The sequence below is a fragment of the Falco cherrug genome, chromosome 1, assembly GCF_023634085.1.
Source record: "Falco cherrug isolate bFalChe1 chromosome 1, bFalChe1.pri, whole genome shotgun sequence".
Lineage (NCBI taxonomy): Eukaryota > Metazoa > Chordata > Aves > Falconiformes > Falconidae > Falco > Falco cherrug.
In genome coordinates, this window is record NC_073697.1 from 124,648,731 (window position 1) to 124,672,144 (window position 23,414).

The 23,414-nt window shown below is 40.3% G+C and overlaps 1 protein-coding gene across 1 annotated transcript in view; it reads left to right on the forward strand.

Annotated features, from left to right (window-relative positions):
• Positions 1-23,414, forward strand: part of GNA13 (G protein subunit alpha 13) — a 29,345-nt gene continuing 5,931 nt past the window's right edge. The window contains exons 1-3 of the mRNA XM_055727677.1: positions 1-368; positions 2,140-2,366; positions 19,576-19,626. Coding sequence (XP_055583652.1) covers positions 86-368; positions 2,140-2,366; positions 19,576-19,626 — 561 coding nt within the window. The 5' untranslated portion in view covers positions 1-85. The remainder of the gene's footprint in view (positions 369-2,139; positions 2,367-19,575; positions 19,627-23,414) is intronic.

The window sequence follows — 23,414 nt, forward strand, 5'->3', positions numbered from 1 at the left end:
GCGGCGGGCGCGCGTGCGCGGGCAGAGAGCGGGCTGGTGCGGGCCGGGCCGGGCGGCCGCTCCCTCGCTGGCAGTGCTCGCTAAGATGGCGGACTTCCTGCCGTCGCGCTCCGTGCTGTCGGGCTGCTTCCCCGGCTGCCTGCTCACCAGCGGTGAGGCCGAGCAGCAGCGCAAGTCCAAGGAGATCGACAAGTGCCTCAACCGCGAGAAGACGTACGTGAAGCGCCTCGTCAAGATCCTGCTGCTGGGCGCGGGCGAGAGCGGCAAGTCCACCTTCCTCAAGCAGATGCGGATCATCCACGGGCAGGACTGGGACCGGGCGGCCCGCGAGGAGTTCCGCGCCACCATCTACAGCAACGTGATCAAGGGTGGGTGAGCGGCGGCGGCGAGGCCGGCCCGCCCTGCCAGGCACCGGGCCGGCGGCCTGCGGGGGGAGGGCGGGGGGGCGGCGGCCTGCGGGCGGGAGCGGAGGGAGGGGGTCCCCCGGGCCGGGGGGAGCCGCGGGGCCGCTGCCGCCCGGTCGGCGCTCTGGCTTGGGGCGCCTCACCCTTCCTCCCGCCGAGGGCGAGCGGCCGGGCCCGCCGCATGTCAGCGCCGCCGGCCCTGCCCCGCCGCGGGCGCTGCCCGGGGGCCCCGCCGTGGCTCCTGCCGGCGGAGCAGCGCGTTCGGTCCGTGAGGTCCCGGCTTGGCCAGGTCCCGGTGGCGCGATCGCGGCCATGGATGGGGGGCAGATGCACCTGAGGGGGCGTGAGGGGGAGCCGTGTCCGGCGGCGGGGGGCAGCGCCTCCGCACTTGGCCCTGCTGCGGGGAGCGCGGCCGTGGCGCTGCGGACGGGGCTGACACATCCACGGACGGAGCCCCCCTCACGGGTGCGCTGCCAGAACCGCCGCGCACGGGTAGGAGCGGCTCTGGATTTCGCTGCTGTCACCCTCGCTTATTTCGCTCTCTGATCTAAATCGCTCGTCGCGTTTTAGGTTCGGGCTGTGCGATAGCTGCACGGTCTCCGTGAGCGTCTGGGAGCAACGAAGGTTGTCAGGCCTCGGCCCCGCGCTTGACCGGAGCTGAGCTCCAGTGACTCCGAGGGAGAATGGTTATACAAAGCTGTTTACAAATCAAGCCCGGAAAAACTATAAATAGCAAGGCAGTAGAAATCATGAGCGTGTATGTTGACCAGGTTATAGTTTATTAATAAAGTAAGGTACTTCCTGCTCTGTGAAAATACACCGTAGGAGCTGCAGATCTCTTTTGGAGGCAGCTTTCCTGCAGTCATCGCTTTTGACAGTTTGAAAAATTATGGAAAGAGAGTGAAGCTTGAAAAAATACTTTGGCATTGAACAAATATGTTATTATAGAGTTGTTCGTTACTACATCTTAATGTTCTTATACCTCTCCCCATGTCTTTACGGTGGCTTATTCTTTCTGGAATTTTCTTCTTCATCAGTAAAATCAGTACTAGGATTAATTTCCCTTGTTAGTATGAGCAGAGTAATTTTTGATTTATTCCTTTATAAGGGAGGTTTAAAATACTCTGTTTCTCCTAGAGAATGTTTACCAAAACAACAAAAAAAGTGCAGGGACATCTTTAGGTGATGCAACTCCTTCTGCACTTCAGCAGTGAAACCATATTTTCTAAAAAGTGCTGTGATTTTAGTAAATACTGTCTTTGTATCTCTGAAAATGTTAAAGACAGTAGTAACTAGATGCCAAGTTTGTAAGAATACAAAAAGTAGGGAACCTTAAAATAAGCTGTCTGATGGTTTAACATACTCTGAAATAAGCTTTTAAACATACTTCGTTTGTCTTGTGTTCGTGCCAGGTAAAAGTTTCCTTGGTAGCACGGACTAGGGATTTAGTAATTAAAAATAGCACTTTTTCAGGAGTTTAACTTGTAGGATGGATATTATATTGTTGATCACGGCCATGGTTTTCAGATGGCAAATACCTTGTGTTTTGATATTACCTGAAAATGTAGCGCTTTGAATGGGTCTTTCAGAAACTGATTTCCTACTGGGTGGATAGTCCTGTTGAGCTTTGACTGTACAGAGTAAGTGCATTGTTTGAATCTTCGCAGATTTGTAGGCTAGTGAAATAGTAGATGCTGAGAAGCTCTAATTGCAGTGCTCTTTCATGTTGTTAAAGGTGTGAGAGTCCTCGTAGATGCCAGAGAGAAACTTCATATCCCTTGGGGAGATCCTGCTAACCAGAGTAATGGAGATACGATGATGGCTTTTGATACTCGGTCAGTCATGGTGGTGCAAGGCATGGTGGAGACGGCAGTTTTTTTACAGTACCTTCCAGCCATAAGAGCTCTATGGGCGGATAGCGGTATCCAGCATGCATACGACAGGCGCAGAGAATTCCAGCTGGTAAGATTTGTGTTTCAGTGTTTTTAATTGAGTACGTATGATTCTCGTTCCTGTGTTGCTTTTCTGTAAGACACTGATCCTTACAGACCTTAAACATTTTTGAGTGGCAGACTGTTGCACTGTGGTATTACAAACAGATGCATTTATCTCTTCCCCGCCCCCTTTTTTTTTTAAAAAAACCAAGAATAATAAAGAGCTTTTGACATAATTGTCCTCATTTCATATGTGAGAAAGCTGAAGTACAGAGGGCTTTTATGTTTTCTAACAAAGCTAGAAACTGCATAGTGTTTTTACCATATGGTTATTTCCACCCTTTGTTAACTAGTGTATCAACTTAAAACCAAAACAAAACAAAATGATTTGCAGTAAAGGAAGACTTTATAGTAACGTGATTTTTAAGAAAAGATATGCATGGGTTAATGAGAAGAATTTAAAAACCACTCCCTTCTCTATTCCAATTTGAGCAATCTAGCAAACATTCCCTTTGTATACTTCCTGTTTAATTTTGAATGTCTATGTTAATACTCATGTAATGAGATTTTTGTTATATCGGAGTTCTCAGCTGGAGATGGAGTATACAGTTTAATAGTGAGGCTGAGATGGAGTCAATAGTGGGGTTGGAAAGGAAGAAGTAACGTGTCTTGATTCTTGAGCTGGAGCTTTAACTGTCTGTGACAGCTGAAGTCCCTTTGCTCCATTTCCATGCAAGTGCTGCAAAAGGAAACAAAGAATTTAAGTTAAATTTGGTGGTTATTGGCTCATAGGCCTGTGTAGTAAATGCCACTGGCATAGGGTTTTGTGGGGGTTAGTGGTTGAGAACCTTAAAATAGATTAAATCTGTACTTGTAGGTGTCTTAAACCTAAGTGGCTTTGTGCTTTTATGTCTTAAAAATAACCTTTGTGTTAGTGTGAATCTGAACAATAGCTGATGATGTCTCCTGTTGAGCTATTAAGAATGTTGTGTAATCACACTCTGACTTAAATAGGTTGTGTAAATGCACTATAAATATGTATTGCACTGATCACAGAAAGTCTTCTAGAGATTGCAGAATGGGCAGGTGCTCCAGTAGCCTATCACCTGCCCAGCCTAGTTCTGAGCTATGTAAATAAGTTTCTAATGAGACCTGTTGCTCCTTGTGTTTTTCCTTCAAAGTGATAGTAAAAGGGTAATTGCTCTACTGTAGTCAAGATCCTTTTCTGGTGCATATGTCACTGTGCTGAAGTAATCTGTTTGAAAATCCGTTAAATAAAATTGTTTTGTCTTTGTTTAAGCATGTTTAGTGACTTCAGGCTAAGTAGTGAAGGAAAAGGGAGCTATTACTATTCTGTCATCTTTGAGTCTCTGAGAATTAGGTTCTTCCCATAACTGAAGCATGTACAGAGTTTCACTTTGAGTAGGATTTGAAGAATGTGCTCTGAATCTGTCCGGGAAAAAAACCCAACTGTTGCTTTCTTTTGGAAATCCCTAAATCTGTATGATGTTCTCTGCAAAAATATATATGGATCGTGTTGTGTTTTAGCCAGAACTCAAGAATATTTTTTTTAAGGGCTCTTAATAGTTGAGTACGGTTCTAATACTAATTTTTGAAAGTAAGGTAACTGCTTCATTTATACTTTACATTGCTTTATTTCCTAAATCCTTTCAAAATCTCAGCCTGACATATTTATGCCAAGTTATAAACATGAGGAAGAAAAAAAGCAAAGCTGAATGATGTCATTGTATTGCATGCAAGCAGTGTGATCAGTGCTGGCCAAGTGTGAAGTCTCAGTTTTATCCCAGTAAGCTTCAAGCGTAACTTATGACAGAGCTGCATGTGGGTGGCAGGATGGCGGGCGGAAAACTCCTGAAAGCGGTATGTATTTTTGCCGTACCTGCTGACAGGCTTTGGAGAAGAGTGTTCAGAGAGTTTAGATATGTGCTATAATATGGAAAGAAGACACAGATGGTTAAGGAGGGAGTGACAGGCGTACCCGAATCAGGAGGCAGAGCAGGGGGAAGTTGGAAGAGACACAGACGTTTCAGTTGTATCGAGTACGGACTCTTGAAGTAAGGATTCAAGACTGAAAATTTTAGCGTTGTAAAATGGGGAATAAGAGAAAAATACTGTTCTGCTTCCAGTTCAACTGCTTATGGCACAAAAATGTAATGAAAGGAGAGAGACCAGCAATCATTAGATGAGTAGGAGAGAGGGAAAAGTGGCATTAAAAAAATGTGTAAAATGCTGGGACTGAGCGTGGTAGAAGAGTATTATTTGACTCTATATCCTCTTGACTTCAGAGTGTTGAGTGAGTTTAACTTTTTTCACTGCAAGGAGTTTGACACTGCACTAAAAAACATGGTTCATATTAAGAGCCCGCAGGCAGGAATGCTGGAAAAGTATTGTTTATCATGGGAATAGGGCACTTTGGGGCAAAGGTAGAAGTGAGCAAATGAAGAACAGAGCAGTGATGGATAAGGAGTGAAAAATGTTAAAATTTACATAGAAGTTCTGGAGGAAAGGAAGCAAGAGTGTAATTGTAGAAGTCATGTGTAGCTTGGACAGATAGGAAGTACAGAGAAAGAGGATTTAAGATTAAAATTTCTGCACATATATGGTTAACACTTAAAGATGTATGTACTTTTGTGATGTAGATCATCGAGCTGTTCTTGCTTTTTTCATTTTCCTCCATCATCTTTCACTTACAATGCCAGAGATGATGCTGGGAGCCTGAAGAAATGTTGTGGTCTTTTTATAGCAGCATGAGAGGGGAAAAACAGAACTAGGTTGTATTTTAATGGAATTAGGAATCAGCATTTCCATGCCTAGTTTATTGGAGTGTCCTTCCTCATTTTGTTAACTGGAGTGGTCATGGGGATAGTCTATATGATTTATTTTCCTTGGTATAAAAATAGGGGCCTTCTGGCCACTAACAGCAGTATTACGAAAATTCATTAGGTCACGCTTGTATAGTGCTTTAAAACTGGAAAGAGCTAATTACAGCTTAGTACAATACATGCCACTTCAATACTTCTCAGGTGGTTAATATTATAATCCCTCAAATTTTATTACAAACCGAAGTAATTTGGCTGATAGTTCCACTAACACGGTTAACTAAAGACTATTTTGGTGCTCTGGCTTAGTCCCTGTAACTTACACTGAAGATTCCGCTTATCCTCAAGCTTTCTCTCCATCTACCGTGCTTACTTTTCTCGTGGCCTCTAGTCAGATGGCTAACGTAGATTAATTACAGAGTTAGTCTGAATCAGTCTTAACGGTTTCTGACATCTGATTAACATTTCAGGTTTCTCATTGCAAGTTGATTTCCAGCAAAAATCTCCTGAAATGACTTGGATAAACGTAGCCATTATCTTAACTCTGCAACATGCAAAGCAATTTAACTAGACATTTCCTAGCCTTGATGTTTCTACTCATGAGCTATTCAGCTGTGTAGTTGTAAAGGTTTGCTGTTCTCATTGAGATCTGCTTTGAGGCACTGGCAGCTGAGGAGCGTCTAGTGCTGTGCTGCTGCATATCTAATAACACCGCGAAAAGCACTTCTGAGTAAGGGTACCGTTGTGCGCTGCCTCTCACTTTGGTGCGTTTGCCATGGACTTGCATTTCGTGAATTTGCTGCGAGAGTTGTTAACAGAGAAGCGTTTTGAAGTAGTCTGCAGGAGTCTTTAATTCTCTGAGAATGGAAAATTGGGATGAGAGCCCAGTTGCTCAGACACATGATAAGCTTTGAATGTGTTAAAGGTTTGTTCTTGTTAAAGTTAACTTTTGGGTGGATTTGGATGTTTGCTACCAGCAGTTGTTGATCTTCAGGTAGATACTTGTCCTACTTGCAAATTACGCTGAATGTTGGTTTTATGCCATGAACCTGCAATGCACAGGGGCAGTGTTAACACTTTATTCTGTCCACATTTGCATAGAACTGCAGATGATGCAGTAAGGAAGATAGGATGATGCATTTACATCTGGATCATGTTTACTTCTGTGACATGTCTGCAAGTGCTAGATCAGATTATAGAAGACAGGAAAAGGCGTGTTCAGCTTGAAGTTACACTGCTAGTTTTGCTGCAGCTTCTCTGCAACATTTTTCTGTTGCAGGGTTGTATTTTTGAAAAGCGTTGTTCAGTTTACTGGAATATTGTATTTTAGCTTATTCTGGTTGGAATTTTCTGGGTTCTGTCTCTGAATACTGCTGGGGCTGTTGTACACATGAGAACATTAAATTAGTTTTACTGGAAATACTGAGTCCTCATATGGCCACTGCAAAGTATTAGCAAAACTTACCATTCTTTCAGGTGCCTAGGTGACGGGTCCTTGCAATGTGCTTGATCATAGAGTAGCGATCCTGTGGAGGTCAGCTCTGTTTGAAGCCAGACTATGTTGGTCATTGTTGAGGTCTTCCTCTTTCTCAAGTGTGGGTGCCCATCTTATGAAACAATAGTGCGGTCAGTCCCGTAGCGTCTCTCTGAAGTCACAAGCACAGAACCTGTAAAAAAGTATCTTACCCGTCATGCTTTAAAAGCATCTACACCATATTTGCAAGATTAAATTTCAGAAGCCTTTCAATAGCTTGTGCCCTCTGTAATGTGTTGATACTCCTGCTGGTATTCATCTTCTGCAGCCTCCTCACACCCCTAAGCTGGAGGATAGCGATGTCTTCCCCTCTTCCTTTCCCAGATCTCCTCTTGGTTCTGGGGTTGGGTGTTCAGTTGTCCCACTCTGTTTCTGCTTGAAGTGTGTAGGTGGTGCTTCTATTAGGACATGCTTGAGTGCATAAACTGTTGGTAGAAAGTTTCTCAGACTGATAGAAAATCTTTTTCGTTACAGACACCAGATCCAGTCACCCAATGTTTCTGTAAACACATGCATTGACTGTTTGGGCACTTAATCGTGTAATTCAGTGTTACTTTATTTAAATATGATGTTGTAATTACACTGAATATTGCTTAGATTTCTGTGGGGAAAACAAAAAGCTGCTGCTTTGTATGTGTTGAAATAGGAACTGTTTTTCCCAGTCAATAGGTTTGCCAAAGATCAAATCACAGGATAGCATGTGTACAGTGAGCATGATTCCTTAAAGCCCTTGGATAAGTTAGAGCTACTTGCCATCTTTCATCTGTTATGTGAAAAGGATTTATCAAAGATTGTTGCTATAACTATGGAAAGAAAAGTGCTTTGCAAATTTATATTTAAAAATGAGTCCTTCAAATCCTGAGAAAAGACTCGGAATTCTTGAAGGTTTGCTGTTTTTCCTGCCCCAATGACAAGATAATGCTGGCTTTGGGTTCGTATTAATAAGGCTCTGTATAGGGATTAACACTGGAGTCAAACATTAAGGAGGCTTGAGTTCCTTTATTCTTGGTTTGTTGCCAGAAACCCTTCAATGTGTATACTAGTGCTCAGGTAATGGGAATCGACCATAATATTTTAATCGAGCTGAAAGGTCTTCATGTGAACTGTTATACTACATTTATCATAAAGTGCCATTTTTTAAATTGTTTTCCAAATTGGGACTTGGAGTCACTGTGCCTTAGAGGACTGTTTCTGGGACTGCCGCCTTCTCTTTCCACCACTCTTCCTTTCCTGCCTGCTGACTGTTCTTGTTAGCAGTGAAGTATTGAAGTGTTTGGAGAGGAATGGTCTTGTATTGCCAATTGATGTTGTAGTGCAAGCTAATCTAGTTCTTCTGTAGAACATCTTTGCTATAATTTTTTCTGAGTGTTACTGATTTTCTTTTTTTAAAACTTTTTTTATTTTTTGTCACTATGATTTTTAAGCATGGATGTGGCTCTGGACTGAGAGGTCTTCCAGTGGGAGCTATCTTCACCTGGACATGTCACCCCAGCACACAAGCTAAATGGAAGCATACTATCTTCCAACCAAGATTGCTAGTTTAGAGTCCTGTGTGCTACAGTTAGCTTGTACAAGTGTATCTTTTCTGTGTGGTTTCAGTGCAGCCTCTGAGGATGGAATTTTTAATTCTGACTCAATCCAGATACCTGTTTATGGGGAACCACTGCTTTTAAAATGTGGACTTTCACAATACAGTGTGGGGGCAGAGCCATGTGTTCTTATACATACTCTGTCTTTTACAAGCTATGTCGTGTTGATAATCATATGCCTTAATTTTCTGAACCTTCTGTTGTGGAAGACTAAAAGGTGACCTACTTTTTGCAAAAATTTGGATTTCTATAACTGAGCCTTGATTAAATAATGGTAAAATATGTAAGTGCCCTTCTGAATATGCTGTGCACACCAACAACCTCTAACGACTTCAGAGGAAGAGCCTTTCTCAGCCTTTCACACATCTCAAATGTGTGAACCTGTTCTCAGCAGATTCTTTTGAATTTACGCAAATGTGTTAGATGCGCTTTTGCTGCTTCTGCTGCTTCCAGTGTAACATGAGACCTTGGTACAGACATTCATTCAGAGCCGATTCCTTGCTGGCTACTAAGGTGCAAGATACTACATGTTAGTACCTGTAGAACTGTCTCATTACATTACTTCACAGAATTTAAATGTAGCAATGGCTATGCCATTCTCTGTCCGTTTGGAAATGACTTACTAAATATAAGCCCGATCTACACTACAAAGTTGCAATATTCATAGCTGTCAGCAAGTCTCCATGCTGGCAAAACATGTGGTATGAATGCAGCTGTGATCTTCCATCTATATAGCTGAAATTAATTTTGCACCTGAGGCAAAGAATATAGAATGATCTTTTTCATATGTAAATATGGGATCCTTTAGGATTAAGATGCTGTGCCAGGGGCTGTGTTGATTTGTGCTGCTGTTCCCTAAGTTGAGCTTACTGTAACAAGACTTCAGCCTTAGAGGCTAGTTAGGTCTGCTCTCACTGAGCACATACTACACTCAGGTTGTATTTGGATGACTGTTTTGGCTGTCTTTATTGACCTAAACTTCAGTTAATGATAAATGCTATTTATAAGTTCTGAGTTCATGCTGTACCTCATGCAGAACTAGCAAAGTGGTAGGAAACTTTAGCTTGTGGTAGCTGAGGAAGTTGCTTAAGAAAATGTGAGAACGTAAGTGCAGCTGACCTTACTATGCACGAAAAGCAATAGAATAACTGTACTAGTTTTCATGTGGAAGGCAAGATACCATACCAGTGTTGTGCCTACTGGTGCTTAGTGGTTTTTTTGTAAGTATCTACATTTATTGCAATGTAGTTGAGAAGTTCAGAAGGTGTAGAGCCGTGTTACTGATGGTGCTAATGGAGTCTAGCTGATGCCAAGTGGTGTCTTGTATTGCTGTGGAATATGAAGCCTTTTTTCATATCTTAAAGATTATTAAATGGGTCATAGAACACAATATTAGTTAACTCTTTAGCCTCAAACGATAAATATATTTAATCCAAGTAAAAGTCTTGGAATAATCCCAAAGACTCACCGTTATACTCTACAACCCTTATACTCTGCAAACAAAGTAGTTTGATGGGTCAGATTTAAATTATTAATAAAATTCTTTAAGACTGTATCAGCAGCTAAAGATGGTCCTAAATTATTTCCAGTATCTTCTTCACTGGCATGTCTGCATTAACAAGAAACATCAGGTAACAGAGCTGGAAAAGTTGAGGACTTCTGAATACAGAAAATACCCCCAGTTCTTTATCATCACAATAATGGGCAACTTCAACTATTTCAGAGAATAATTTTTTTTGACTCTTAACAGGCAGTGAGCTGCCTTTTACAACGCTTAATTCACTGTACCATGTTGCACAGTTCTTAAAAATGCTTAAATGTTTTTCCAGTGCTTCATAGTCTCCTCAGTTAAAATAAGTGGATTATAATGTAATGTTCCTCTTCAGTGACATAAACAAGGAACTGGAAAGACCCCAAATTCTTTTCATGGATAAGAGGTACAGGAATGCATAATCATACATGAGTTTCTGTATCTTTTTCCTTTGTTCAGTGATGTCCGAGACATAATTTTAAGCAAACCAATGGGAGTATCAGCAGACCACCTGCAAGTGCTTCTCACTGGGCACATGATGGTATTTGATCAGCCACTGGTGACCAAATAAAGAGGACACAGAATTTCCAGGGGAGGAAACACAGTGGGCTGACACCCATCTGTAATTCAAAATACCTACACAGAGTAGCATGTAAAAAAAAACTTGGTGCAGGGTCATCTACTAAAATTCCACATGTGGGTGATATTGGGACCTTTCACTGTTTTCACTAGCAAACAGTTACATAGTTGCTTTAGTAATTTATTTCTAGTTTTTCTGGTTTTAGTTGATTTCTAGTATGACATTCTACAAGTGATGTGAAATGTTTGCAACCTCTTGGATGTTGCTGCTATTTAGGAGTCTTGTGTACCTTACTTTGAGTGCCTTAGACACAGGTTTTAACGTTTCTAAAAATATTAACATTTATCTAATGGTACATGCAGGTCTTTCACAAGACCTGGTAAATTATCACTGAATCTTTTTCAGATAGCTTGTAACAGGATCTTATATATTAGTATGTCACCCTTTGCAAACAGAAATACCCGAACTTAATTGAAATGGATTCTGCTAATTGAGGCAGAGGAAGGAACTAAAAAGCATTTGGTCATGAGCGTTTCTCATGAGGCTGAAACAGGCACCAAATGTACTCTAAGATTGAATCCTAGGGATACTTCAGTGCATGCACTGGTGTCTAGTGTAGGGTTCTGCTTTTGAAGTGTAGTGATTCAGTTTACAGTGTATGCAATAATGGGCTTTTCAAGCATCTTAAAGTTCAATCTGGCCACTTTTAGTGCCGATATGTTTTCCACATGCCAAATATTTGTCATGTTTTTGGGAGCCTTTGCCAGTCTTGTACAACTTGGAAGCAAGTAAAGCTCTAAATGATGGATGGCAGATTTACAGACCCACTACTGCTTCAGTGTTAGATTAAATGCAGTTTGAGTAGCAAACACATGAAGTCATGGAGCCAGTGGGTCAGTGCACTGAACGAAGAGCAAATGTTTACAGTCTGGTTCCAGTCTGTTTTGTGTGCAAAACATCTGAAGTTTATATAGATGCTTCCCAAAGTGTAAATAGTAATTGGGAGGTGGCTGTTTCATCTTGGTCAGAGCATGTTTTCATATGACTTCTAGGTCTGCGTGTGTGCCGTGACTTGGAATATTTGTTTCATCAGTGAAATTTGAAAATCTTTTGCAAAGTATCGGTGTCTTTCCTAAGGTAAACTTTCTGGAAGAGGAATTTAGATTGTAAATACTTACTAAGGGAGAGAGTAAAAAGATCTTTAAAGAAAGAAAGTGCACCTGATCTTGTGGACAGCATATCCTAATTTGTTTTCATGGTTTAATTTCTGTTCAGTTTCTGACAAACAGAAGCATCTTTATTAGAAGCTCTGGCTCTGCATGTGTTGTGCCCCATATGCTGTTTATTGCATTTCTTAACCTGGCTCTGATGTCTAGGAGGGGCTGCAGTAGACTTGACTTTGCTTCCTATTTGGAAGCATTGGTGATCCTAAGGAAAATTGCGTACCAGGAAGAATGCTATGTATTCCTTGCATTTTTAATTCTGGGAAAGAGTCTCAGCAGACTTTTGGGTTTTGCTCTTGATTTGTACAAATGGAGTATCACTTCATACAACTCGAAGCTATGCAGTTTCTTAAAATTCTGAGCTGTTTATAGAATAGGGCGCATCCTGGTTTCAAAGTAGTCTTTCAGAATTAGTTAGAAAGACAATAACGGAGTGCCTTGTGTGGAAGAAATTGTAGTTCTGTAGTTAATGGAATGCTGTTTCATGCCTAAAAGCTGTAGTGAATTTTCATATTTTTAAGCAAGCTTTGTTGAACAAATTGCTCTATGGTATACTAGTGCATGGATTAAGTTCTTAGCTTGATCAAGTCTTCATTTGGTTAATTAGAATAGCATGTTATATCTGAAACTATAGAAAGGCTCTGCTGATTGGAGAAAATCTGAATCTGACCTAAGTGAATGAGGCACTATGAAAGTAAGTGCAAAACTGAATTCAGTGCGAGAAGGAGAAACAGCTGGTACTGGAGCCTTAATTGGAGTATTTTGCTCGCAGCTGTCTGGGTATGGCAGCTGGAGCGATGCTCCTGGGTACCCGGCAGCTTGCAGATGCAGCTGGGTAGTTGTAGTGCGAGAGCTCACATTGGCGTGCTCTGTCTCCCTCCATTTGTTATGCACATTTTGAGAATTGTGGATTAATTGGATTACGTGGCAAATAGGGGATAATAGATTAAGGGGTTACTATTGGGTTAAAACCCTTCTTAAACCTCTTCACCTTTCTTTGTTAATGCCATTATGCAACATAAAAATGTCAGTCATGAAATAAACTTGGTGTGGCTCCTCCCTTTCTTGGTGTGTTTGTAGCTTCGTGCTATTGAGCACTCTCCACCCAATGTGATCCAGCTGTTCTGAATACAAATTCCGCTCTCCTAGCAAAAGATTTTGCAAAAGTTCACTTCTATGAGTCAGGACTTCAACCTTTCCTTTTTTTAGGGCAGATACTCAGTTTGTGTGACCCAACACGTCAGGTTTCACTTCTATGCCACGTGATGCTGTCCTGATTGCTTTGAAATAAGTCAAATACAACTTAAGCTACAAACAGGAAGCACTGAAAAGAGGAAATAGGTTAGTGCTCTGAGGTGGGATGAGCTGTGATGTCTTTGTGACGTGTATTGGTAGAGAACAGGATTATTTTGTACTTCTGTACCAGCAGATGTGGCCTGCATCTGAAACTCTTCGATCTTACCAAGAAGCGGCAATTAATCCCAATGTACTTAAACTTTACCTATGAAAATGGGCAGATCAGATTTGAAAGATTATTCAAATGGTTGAGCTGGAGAGAAAGAAGCTGGGAGATCCAGAAATGTCTGATCCTGACATAGGCTGTCTGTGCTTTAGCCCTTTGAAGTCTGGTCTGCTCATGGTTCCGCTGGCGGCAGTGCCATTTTAAAGCAGTTTGCCCTTCCTTCTTTGGGGGGGGGGGATTAGTTTAACACGGGAGCAGTTGGCTGCTGTGCACATGGCTGCAATAATGCTCATGTGGGCATAAATGGGGACTGCTTTGTTTGGCGGGAGTGCCAGTTTATGCTGGTTTTACCATAACTTTGGCCATAATTGACACTTAGAAAAAGGAAACATGCTTCTCTGCAGGAAATGTGTTTTGTGTTAGTACACTTAAGTATTTTGACCCAGACTTGCAGTTTGGTAAGTAAATGTACTGTTGCTTACCTCAACACTTTCCACTTAATACCTTTAGCACCCTTATTAAAAATTAGTTATTGTATATGCTTATTGTGAACTCTCAAAACACTGCTAATAAAATTGCTGCTTAAAGAGAGAGCCCTATATCTAGTGTTAGAGCATAGGAGTGGCAATTTGAAAACAAATTGTTTCCCTTTGCCTTAGGAGAACAAAGCAAGTTGCTGAATTGTTGCTATAAAATAGGGAAAGTATCTGGTTTTTCAATTTAGTTCCTTGAATAAACAAGTTATAAGTATGAATGTGTAGAAGTTTTGTCCTATTCTGTTGACTGGGATGTGTTTGAAAGAGGAATCCTCATTAGAAAGCTCTGGGAAGAATGACTGGCGAGACAAGTTAATTTGTAGAAACCTGAAAGCTGTGAAGGGGGAACCAAGATTATTTTATTTACCTTTAAGACTGAGGCCAGTTAAAGAAACCAAATCCATTCAAGGTCTCAACATAAGGTGTTTCAACTTCTGTGGTCTAACAATCAAGAAAATTGTGGATTTGAGTACAGTAATATAATTAGGGCTAGGTGCATTCATGGTATAAATGTATCATCTGGATCATCTGCCTCTTTTGTGGAGTGTTAATGCCATCGCTCATTTGGGTGGAGGGGGAGGACGTTGTAGTGCTCTGATACCTCTCCCACTAGGAAATCTGCAAGGGTTTGACTGAAACACTTCCTTATTTCTGTGCTTGTTACTAAAATTTCAGAAGACATCTGGTGAAACTTCAGTAGTAGCACTATTGATTTGCTATCAGTCAGCTATTTGCTAAAAGTCAGTCGTCTTTTGAATCAGCTTGGGGTAGGGTGTGAAGGAAAGAGATTCTTTTCTCTGGATTCTTTGCCAAAATCTTCAAATACAGATTTATCTGCATTGTCTCTAATAGAAAAAAACCTATACATAATGAAGTATGTGCTGTAAGAATTACTGAGGTGTTGTAAGATGCAGAATTTTAAGGCTCTGGTTATTCCTTCATCATCTTTCTTTCTTCAAGCTGTTTTTCCCATGTTGTGGATGGTTTGGTTAGCATGTCAATTTTGGTATGTACATGCCAGCCTAAAAACATTATAGTTACCCCTTCTTATGCTAAACTAGGCTTTTAAATAGCTTTTTTTGTTTGTTTCTTTTTAATTAAATAAAATAGGAAGTCTTGGTTTCTTTTTTCCCAGATACTCAAGTAAGGTCAGGAAGAGAAAATGTTTGCTGGTTCCTATAATTCTAGAGTTACTAAGTTATATCTCTTACTTTCTTTAAATATCTGATTTGTTCTTTCAGATACTTAGTAAGTCTTGTCAGTTCAGTATGTTCCATTGAAACTGCAGCCAAACATAGATGGTTTGATAAATTGTATGTTTCTTTCTTTAAACCTTGTGATGACTAAATCTTTATTTGATGCTTTTTTTTTTATTAGTATTAAGTGATTGCTATTGGAAAAAATGTAGTCTGTGTTCCCCTAGAACAGCTAAAAAGCCATTTGGCTATGCTAAGGTTTCAACAAATCATATTTAGATTGCTGACATTGTTATCATGGAAACCAAATAAATTGGTGCCACTTCCTGGGTTTAAAAGATGTGTTCATCTGTTGTGTATTTCATGTAGGGGTTTTTCTGTTGTTTTTTTCTTGTCCTCCCAAAAAATATTTTTGTGGTTACTTTGCTTTAGGCACTAACTAGCAACATTTTAGACAGTAATCTTTCTTGTTGCCATGTTTTGTTTATAAAAGATAACTGATCTGGTTTACTTCAGAAGGCCACACGAGCAGCTGCAATATGCTATTGTCTTATAGGTAAATGACCAATATGTGCTGTTATCCTGTCTTTGTAGAAGTGCATTATATAAAACTTGAGATATTTCATTGTATGGGCATGAGCAAGACTATTTAAAATAAATGTGATGTTGTAAGGGAAGCTGCTGTTGTAACCAAGTACCTTGATAAGAATATGAGTTGGTTGTGTTTTCTTGTAAATCATTTGTATGTTCATGATGAAATGACTTGGCTTGGCTTTCTTCAGTAAGGATCACAAGTCTTCAGGAGGCACACAAGCTGTTTTGAATCAAACCTTTCTGAAAATGGAATACTTGACAGTTATGAATAAAGTTATTTAACAGTCAACTTCCTGTGGTTTACATGCATTTCTGAATCAGGAGGAGGCTGAAGGGCTGCAGCTGAGATGTGTATAGGGAGTCCTGTACAAGCAAGCAATGTAATTGCTTAAATCTGGTATTCCGATAAGATTTATTTTAATACTGTATTAAAAGAGTAAAAGCATAGTCACCTAACACTGGAAGATCTTTGAAGCTACTGTATAGGCCATTCATTCTGTTGTATTGGGGTGTGTTCAAAAAGTTTGCTTTATTGCAGTATGTCAGCATGCATATGAGAGATGCGCTCAAGCTTGCACTTGACTTTGTCACTTCTCTTGGCATCTTTGGGCCTACTCATTAAGTAGAAGGAAGCGGGCAGTGAACGAGTAAGGCCCAGTGGTGTGGTTCCTGCAGTGTAACAGGTCATTGGTAGCCTTCGACCACACTGCAGTTCAGAACTGCTCAACTGTAAAAATTACTTTAAAGGAATCATCTGCATTTAAAAAAACCCCAACAAATCCACCATTTGAATTTCCATCGTATGTGCACACAGAACATGGGTGTGAAGACAACGGGAATGTAATGGAGAACTATAGAGTTTTTTAATGGGGGTAGATCCTGCAGTTCTCAGTGTCCTAGTGATTTTGTCCTTGGTGTGGCTCTTCTGTGGCATGACGGCAGCAGATTGACTGCTGCAACATTCGCATGGCAGGGGCTGGACGCGGTGAGCCACACTGGAGTTAGTGGGGCAGAGTGGGGAAACCCAGTTTCTTTTTTCTAGTCATCGGGTAAACCAGAGAGTTTACAGTTTGTCTAAAGGGAAATTTTAGAATGCGACAACTGTCTGTTGAATACAGCTGTTTAAATATAGCTGCTGTCATTGATTTACAGAGTGAGATCTAGTTCTGTATCTAATATCAAGAAAAAAGTAGCCTAACATAGAAACTGTCTTTGGAACTGTTGTTGTACAAGGTTGTGAACAGATAGTTTTCTCACTCAGTTTTAACGGTTGCTGGCATTAAAGCTTTCCTTTGTGTGGTAGGTTTTTTCAGTGGGTTTATCTTCATTATTGCGTAAAATACACAGGTTCACCCCTTTAGAAAAAGATCAGAAGTTTTGCTTTGTTGCATTGTAGTGCTGCCTTTTTGAAACTCATTTAAAATGGGACAAAACACTTCAGTTCTACAGTAGTGCATTCTGATAAAAATCTGTTGTGGTAGTTTGCTGTTCGAGAGTGTCTGTAGTTAGCAGAACTTAGCCTGCTAATATGAAGATGTGCAGGTCAGATAGAAAATTAGTGCGCTTGAAGCTGTTGTAAATTCTTGATGCCATGCAAATTTATAAAAGCCAATGACAGAACAACTTTCAGCCTTAAATACAGGGTTGAGTCAGGTTGACAGCATTTCTTGGTATGTTGTATTAGTTGTCTGAATAGCTCTTCGTAAGGGAAGAAGCCAGTGAGTGAGCTGAAGATGTGGAGGAGGGAAACTGCTATGTCACTGCTTTAGGAACTGTATTATGCTTATAATTGATTGCTTTTATAGTTTAATCTCTTAAGTTTCAGAATGGCCACCTTGATATTTGTCTACTACCAGCTTTGGTACATGACAGCCTACAAAACTAAGCAGTCTTCTCTGTGAGCTTTCTGGCAGTTACTTTACTGTTGGATGTATGGCTGTAGAGCATTGCTGTTGTTGCAAGCCGATGCATTTTGCATTTGTGTTTTCAGGAAATCCCTTCTTTTGGGAAGCTGCTTCTGGGTTTTTTTTCTGACCTTTACAGGCTGTGACTGACTTGTCTGCTCCGACTGCTCAATCCATTGTAATAGCAGTAAGCCCCGGGACTTAAAGGAGAGGTAGTAACTCATGCATTCCAGTACTGTGGAGTTAATGCTGGTTTAGGGAGTAGCCATTGCCATAAGTTGTATAAAAAAAGAGCTGTCTAAGATTAAAATATATATATATGCATACGCACACATACACGCGCACACTTACAGCGGCTGAGGCCCAGGCATTCTAAAATAATTACCTCCACTTAATGAGCCTGAAAGCTGGCTGTGATTTGTATGTAGTCCTGTGGGGGATGGACGGAGGGTTGCCAGCTCCTGCTAGGACCTAAAAAAGAAATCAAGTCTGACCTTAAATTTAATTTTGTCTTAATATTCAGCTACAAACAGTGGTCTTAGTACTGGGGAGGCCCGAATTTGATCCTGTTACTCCTGCTTGGGAAGCTTGATGGATTTGTGCATCAAGGTTGTGTATCTTTATTATAGGAATGCGCTTCCCTGCACGCTTCCCTTACAGGATTGAGCCTAGAATGGATTTCTGAAGTGCTGAAAAAACACACAGGTGTAATATACAGCCACCATCCTTGCAAGCAGTTGCTGGTGTGTGCTGCCAGGCTTTAAAAATGGTTAGTGTTACTGCTGCAGTTTGTCACCCTAGAGAAAATCACTAGCGTTAAGCCAAATACAAGGTAAAAAAATAAGGTGGTAGAACTGTGTTGGACTCTCCCTGCAGGTGTGTTGAGCACAAGACATGTTTCAACCAGAGTCCCAGTCTTGCCTAATGACAAGTTGATGTTCAAATTGCACACTTAAAGGTGTGGTATCTACTTGTATTATGTAACTTTTTTTAGTACCTGGAAAACTTGCAAAGGTACCTGGCTTATGTGTTTGCCAGAACCCTTTTTGGACTGTTACTTATCCTACACTACTTAACTGCTGCTTAGATGACGCAGCTTAACAGTTGAGGTTTGATATTTTTCCTAGCTAAGTTTGCAGAGTTCAGATTCGAGTAGGGGTGCGGAGGGAAGTCATCATCAGGGTGTCATTCTTGTTCTGATTCACTTGTCTGGCTTAATGTAGTCACCCCAGCCTTGGATGCTTCTTGAATTTCTCATCAAGAAAATTCAGTTAGAATTCTTGCTCTTCCATCCAGAGAGTGAAAACACAGATGGTTTCTTTTCTGTATTTACTATAAAGTAAATAAGCTACAGCTTGGTAATCAAGAGCTTTCAACAGGCAGCATGTTTCTGCTTCTGTGGTGATGCTGAGAATCCTGAAAAGGTACTACTTCCCTTTGCAGTGAATTCAGTTAGTACATTACCTATTGCAAGTGAACTCGGGTTCAGCAGCAGCCTTGCAAGAGTTCTTCCTTGATCCCAGCACCTTAACGGAGTTCTGGAAAGCTGACTGTAGTTCAGTCTTTAGTTCTGCATTACTGGAGGGGTTAAAAACTGCAGTTACTGTTTGCAAGGACAGCGATGGCTTGAACCAAGAAGATAACCTGTATAGTAGATGTGATACCATACAGTATGGCAGCACAGAGCTCTGTTTGTTACTCCCAGAGTAAGGAGTTCTTGTCCAGCTTGGTCTTTGATAGGAAACTTCAGTGAAATGCTTCATCTGTTGTGGCTTCTTATCCTGTAGTCTGCTAGTCATTTGCCATGTTCGGGGGAAGTACCTGTGTGAATGGGATTGTGTGGCAATGCAGTTAAATTAATTTGCCTCCAGTGATTAATCCCTGTACCTGTACACCTCTATGTGCAGACTCTACAAAGGGTTAGAAGACTCTGTCTTTTCATAATGAAGGCATGGTTGTTTCGTTGGTACTCCCTGTGGATAACACTGTAGAATTTATTAAGCAATTCTAAACTTGGAGACAATTTAACTATTACAAATGTGCCTGCGCATGCTTTTACGCTTAAATGTTAACTGGCCTAAGAATAAAATGTCAGTTGTATTCTTTGGATAGCCGCTTTAAAAAAAGGGTAGCGATTAAAGCTTAAAAGACTTAAATCTAGATTTTGGTAAATTAACTGGACTTCAAAACGTAAACTATTGGGATCAAGTATGCTGCTTATTTAAAATAACTGTTTGCTTTGTTTTAGGGGGAATCTGTAAAGTATTTCTTGGACAACTTGGATAAACTTGGAGAACAAGTAAGTGTGGTGGGGTGGGGTTTTTTTTTTCAGTCTTGAGTTTTAAGTAGTCTTTGTGATCTCCGAGTTTTAAACAGATGAAATGTAATCAGTTTCTACTCAGATAACTTTAATTAACTTTGACTGTCCCATTATCTCAGCATTTCATCACTGACTGTCAGTAACACAGGGCAATGCAAGGGCCAAGAGATTTTCTGGAAATAAAAGTTCTGTAGAATTCGAACAAAAAACAAGTTGCAAAAGCTTGTTCAGTTCAGAAGACTGTTAAAGTACTTCTACGCTAATTGATATCCAAAGATGACTGCCTTTGTTTTTACATGTCCACTTAGGAACACTTAAGTTAAATCAGTGCGCAGGTAAGTGGTACCTTTCTGTAGTATCTACCGTTAAAGTAAATAAACTTGGTACAGAATAAAATCTGTTTCCTCTGGGGGAAAATCTGAAACTTATGTAGAGTAGTTTTTGATAGAAATGTTGGTTATTGCTTGAGTAATGAAGTTGTATGCCGATATTCAGGAGTCGTGTTTTGCAGAAATGGCATGTGGAAAAACTGCCGTGAAAATGGGATGCTAGCTTGAACTCCATGGGGAGGCAGTTTCTCCACAGCGATTTCCAGCTGATGTCTAACAAATGGTGAAGGAATCCAAACCACTTCAATTGAATTCTGTTACATCATGCTTAATTTCTTTTTTTTTTTTAAACAGATAAAAATTAGATTTTAAGCCAGACTTTTTCTGCTTTGAACTGTCATTTTTCTAACTAGAGCACTGGTGATCATTTTGCAGAACGCATACGCTTCCCAGATACCTTGCTTGAGAACTCCAGTGCTTGCTCTCTGAAATGTTGGTTTGGTCTTGAGTTATAAGGCAGTACAAGAACTGCACTCACTTTAATGAACTGCTAAACTTCCTGCTAATGGTGGATTTCTCATGGTCTTTGAATCCAGTGCCACTTCAGTTTCAAATGTTGTTTGTTTTGTTTCCACCCCCACCCATTTGAATGAAGATTTTTGCAGCCTCATTTCAGAGTTCTTTATTTAGAAACCTTGGCCCATTCTTTGATTAAAGCATGAAGCTTGAAGTCACTAGGTTGTTTTTTGGGTTTGTTTTTTTATATACATTTTTATGTACAGAGGCACTTACTGTAGGTCTGATGTTGCTGTGGGAATGCTGAGATCTGAATTGCAGCTTTTCCAGTTTAAAGTTAGACCAAATGGTTTTTGAGATACAGAGGGGCTGGACTCTTCAAGACCTGCTGTCATATAAAATGGTCTTTGTGGAAAAAGTGCTAGCTAAGTTTTGTTACTGAGTGAAGGTGGTTCTGGTTTTTTCTTACCTGTATACAAGACTTGTGTAGTGATTATTTCCCCAAACAATATTAATATAAGTATTTTACTGGTTTTATCTGTTATCTGATAAAACTGAGCTGGCCTGCAACTAAATTGCTTATAAACAGATAGACCTGCAATTCATCTGCCTCTTGCCAAAAGGGAGCTGGTGATAACAGCATGTAGGGGAAAGAACTTAATGTTCAGATTTAATCAGATCAGCAAAATAGGAGTAGCTGGCTGGCATATACACATAGGATCGGCTGGATTCCTTGCAACTGTTTGTTGTTATTTCAACTGCCAATGTAGACTGTCTGTGTTCAAAATATCTCATAGAGACACATTGCTTTCCATGTTGTGATTGGAACTTACTCATGCCTTAAATTCTAATTTTAATTAGCCAAACAGTGATGTGATAGCCAGAAGAGCTACCTGATAACCAAAATAAGTCATTTAGAAGAAAACAGACTGTAGTGAATTTGAGGAAGGAGATAATTCAGGAAGAAAGCACATGACATGAGTCAATATAAATATGTATCCTTGGGAAGAGCTGCACAGAAAATAAAATAACAACAAACTTAGCTCCCCCCGCCCCCCCCCCCCCCAAAAAAAAAAAAAGCAACCAATCAAACAAACAACAAAACCCACCAACAGCAACCAAAACTGGAAGATGGTGAAAAAGAAAGTGGTCAACATGGAAGATTGGGCAAAGTGTAGAAAAGGAGTGTGCTTGGGGGTGCCTGCAGAAAAAGTACCAATTGATAATGATGAAACATGGAAAGGACGTCAGAAATAATACTCATTGCCATCCAAGGAAAGTATTTGCCTAATGCTGCAGTCTTCAGATACGGAGAATTTGGATCAACAATGAGAAAAGGGCTAGTTCGGAATTGCTACATTGGCAAGCTGCTAGAATCCCAAGGATCTGGGCATGAGGGAGAAAACACAATCATCCTTCCAAAAGACAACTAAAATACTGGGAGTTTTCTTAGGAGTTGCTGTATTTCATTTTCTGTAGCCAGATGATGGCTGTATACCAAACACTTGACTTCCAGTGTGCTCATTTGCAGGCTTTTGCATCAGGGTAGCCATTATCTCGTATAAAACATGGTAGATCTTCTGTGCATGTAGAGCTTGAAAGCACTTGAAAGAATTTTTTTTGTGGTTGCAAGTGTGGAAGGAATTTTAAATGAGTAATAATACTTGAGAGGGAATTTGTCAGGAATTCTAGGGATAAGCTCCTTGTTCTTGAAAGCTTTACTGAATAAACATTACAGGCCAAGTCCCAGAAGAGTTTGCTTCGTGCCTTTGTTTCAATATTGAAGGTATATAGGGCTTTGCCTATTATATTAACTGATTTTATTTATTTACTTACTTTAATAATTTCAATCACTCCTGAGCTTTCCTAAGACTTTCTGATTTTGTCGGAGAACTTCAGACTAACTTCCTGAGTAATAACAAAAGACTATATGTTCCTGCTTGAAAAATGGCGTTAAGTGTTGAACCTGTGACATTCTCTTGCCAAAATGTTGTCAGTCAGCTTTATTCAAAATCCCTTCACATGTGCCCAGTGACATTCGATACAGTTACTGCCCTGTTCCTCTGATTGTTCCTCCTCTCTTAACAATTCTTGGTAGAAGAGACCCAAGATAAATTTAATAAATAAAGAGAAAAATCTCAATATCCTTTAAGGATGCTGCTTTTAGTCAGACAAGGTAATACTAATAGTGGTAGTACTATAGCAAAATGTGCAGGGTGGGGAGCCAGTGCTTCAGAGAGCTGCTTTGTAATTCATGCCACGATAGAAATCAGTGCCTTAGTCATGGGCAGCCTGAATAAAGAAGCCTGGGAGTTCAAACAAAAATATCTCTCTAGCTAGTTTAACTTTTGAGCTTACATCATAAAGCAAAGTGATACTTGAGTTTTTTGAACATTATACTCGCTTCATTATGTTTTAAAATTGCTTTCTTAAAGGCTGTGGATCAGACTTGCCCAGCTGCCTTAAACTTGGAGTACTAGTATTCAAATAGCCATGTAGTTGTGTGTTTGTTCCCCCCGGCCAGCTTACTAGTTGAATCAGGCTTTCTGGACCATGATCTTAAGCATCTTTATAAAAGCTCTAAGTCTGGTAGATCACTCACTAAAAGGAGACTAAAATTCCAATTCTGAAACCCAAATCACTCTCTCTGAAGTTGTGAGAAATGCTGGAAAAATGTAAGGAAGAGTTTCCATAACGAGTGAACAACAAAGCTCTAAACTTCAGTGTCAGCCAGCTGTCTGTTACAGATGCACATTTTAAATAGCAGAAAGACTTGGACCATATGCAAAAGTGTAATTTTAAGAGTGAAGAAATCCCCAACATGAGTCTTGGATTTCATGCTGTCGAAAGCTGGCTAATAAAAATTATTCTTCTTGTTAGCATCTGCATCTGTTGATGACTGTTCATTTAACAGTCAAAAAA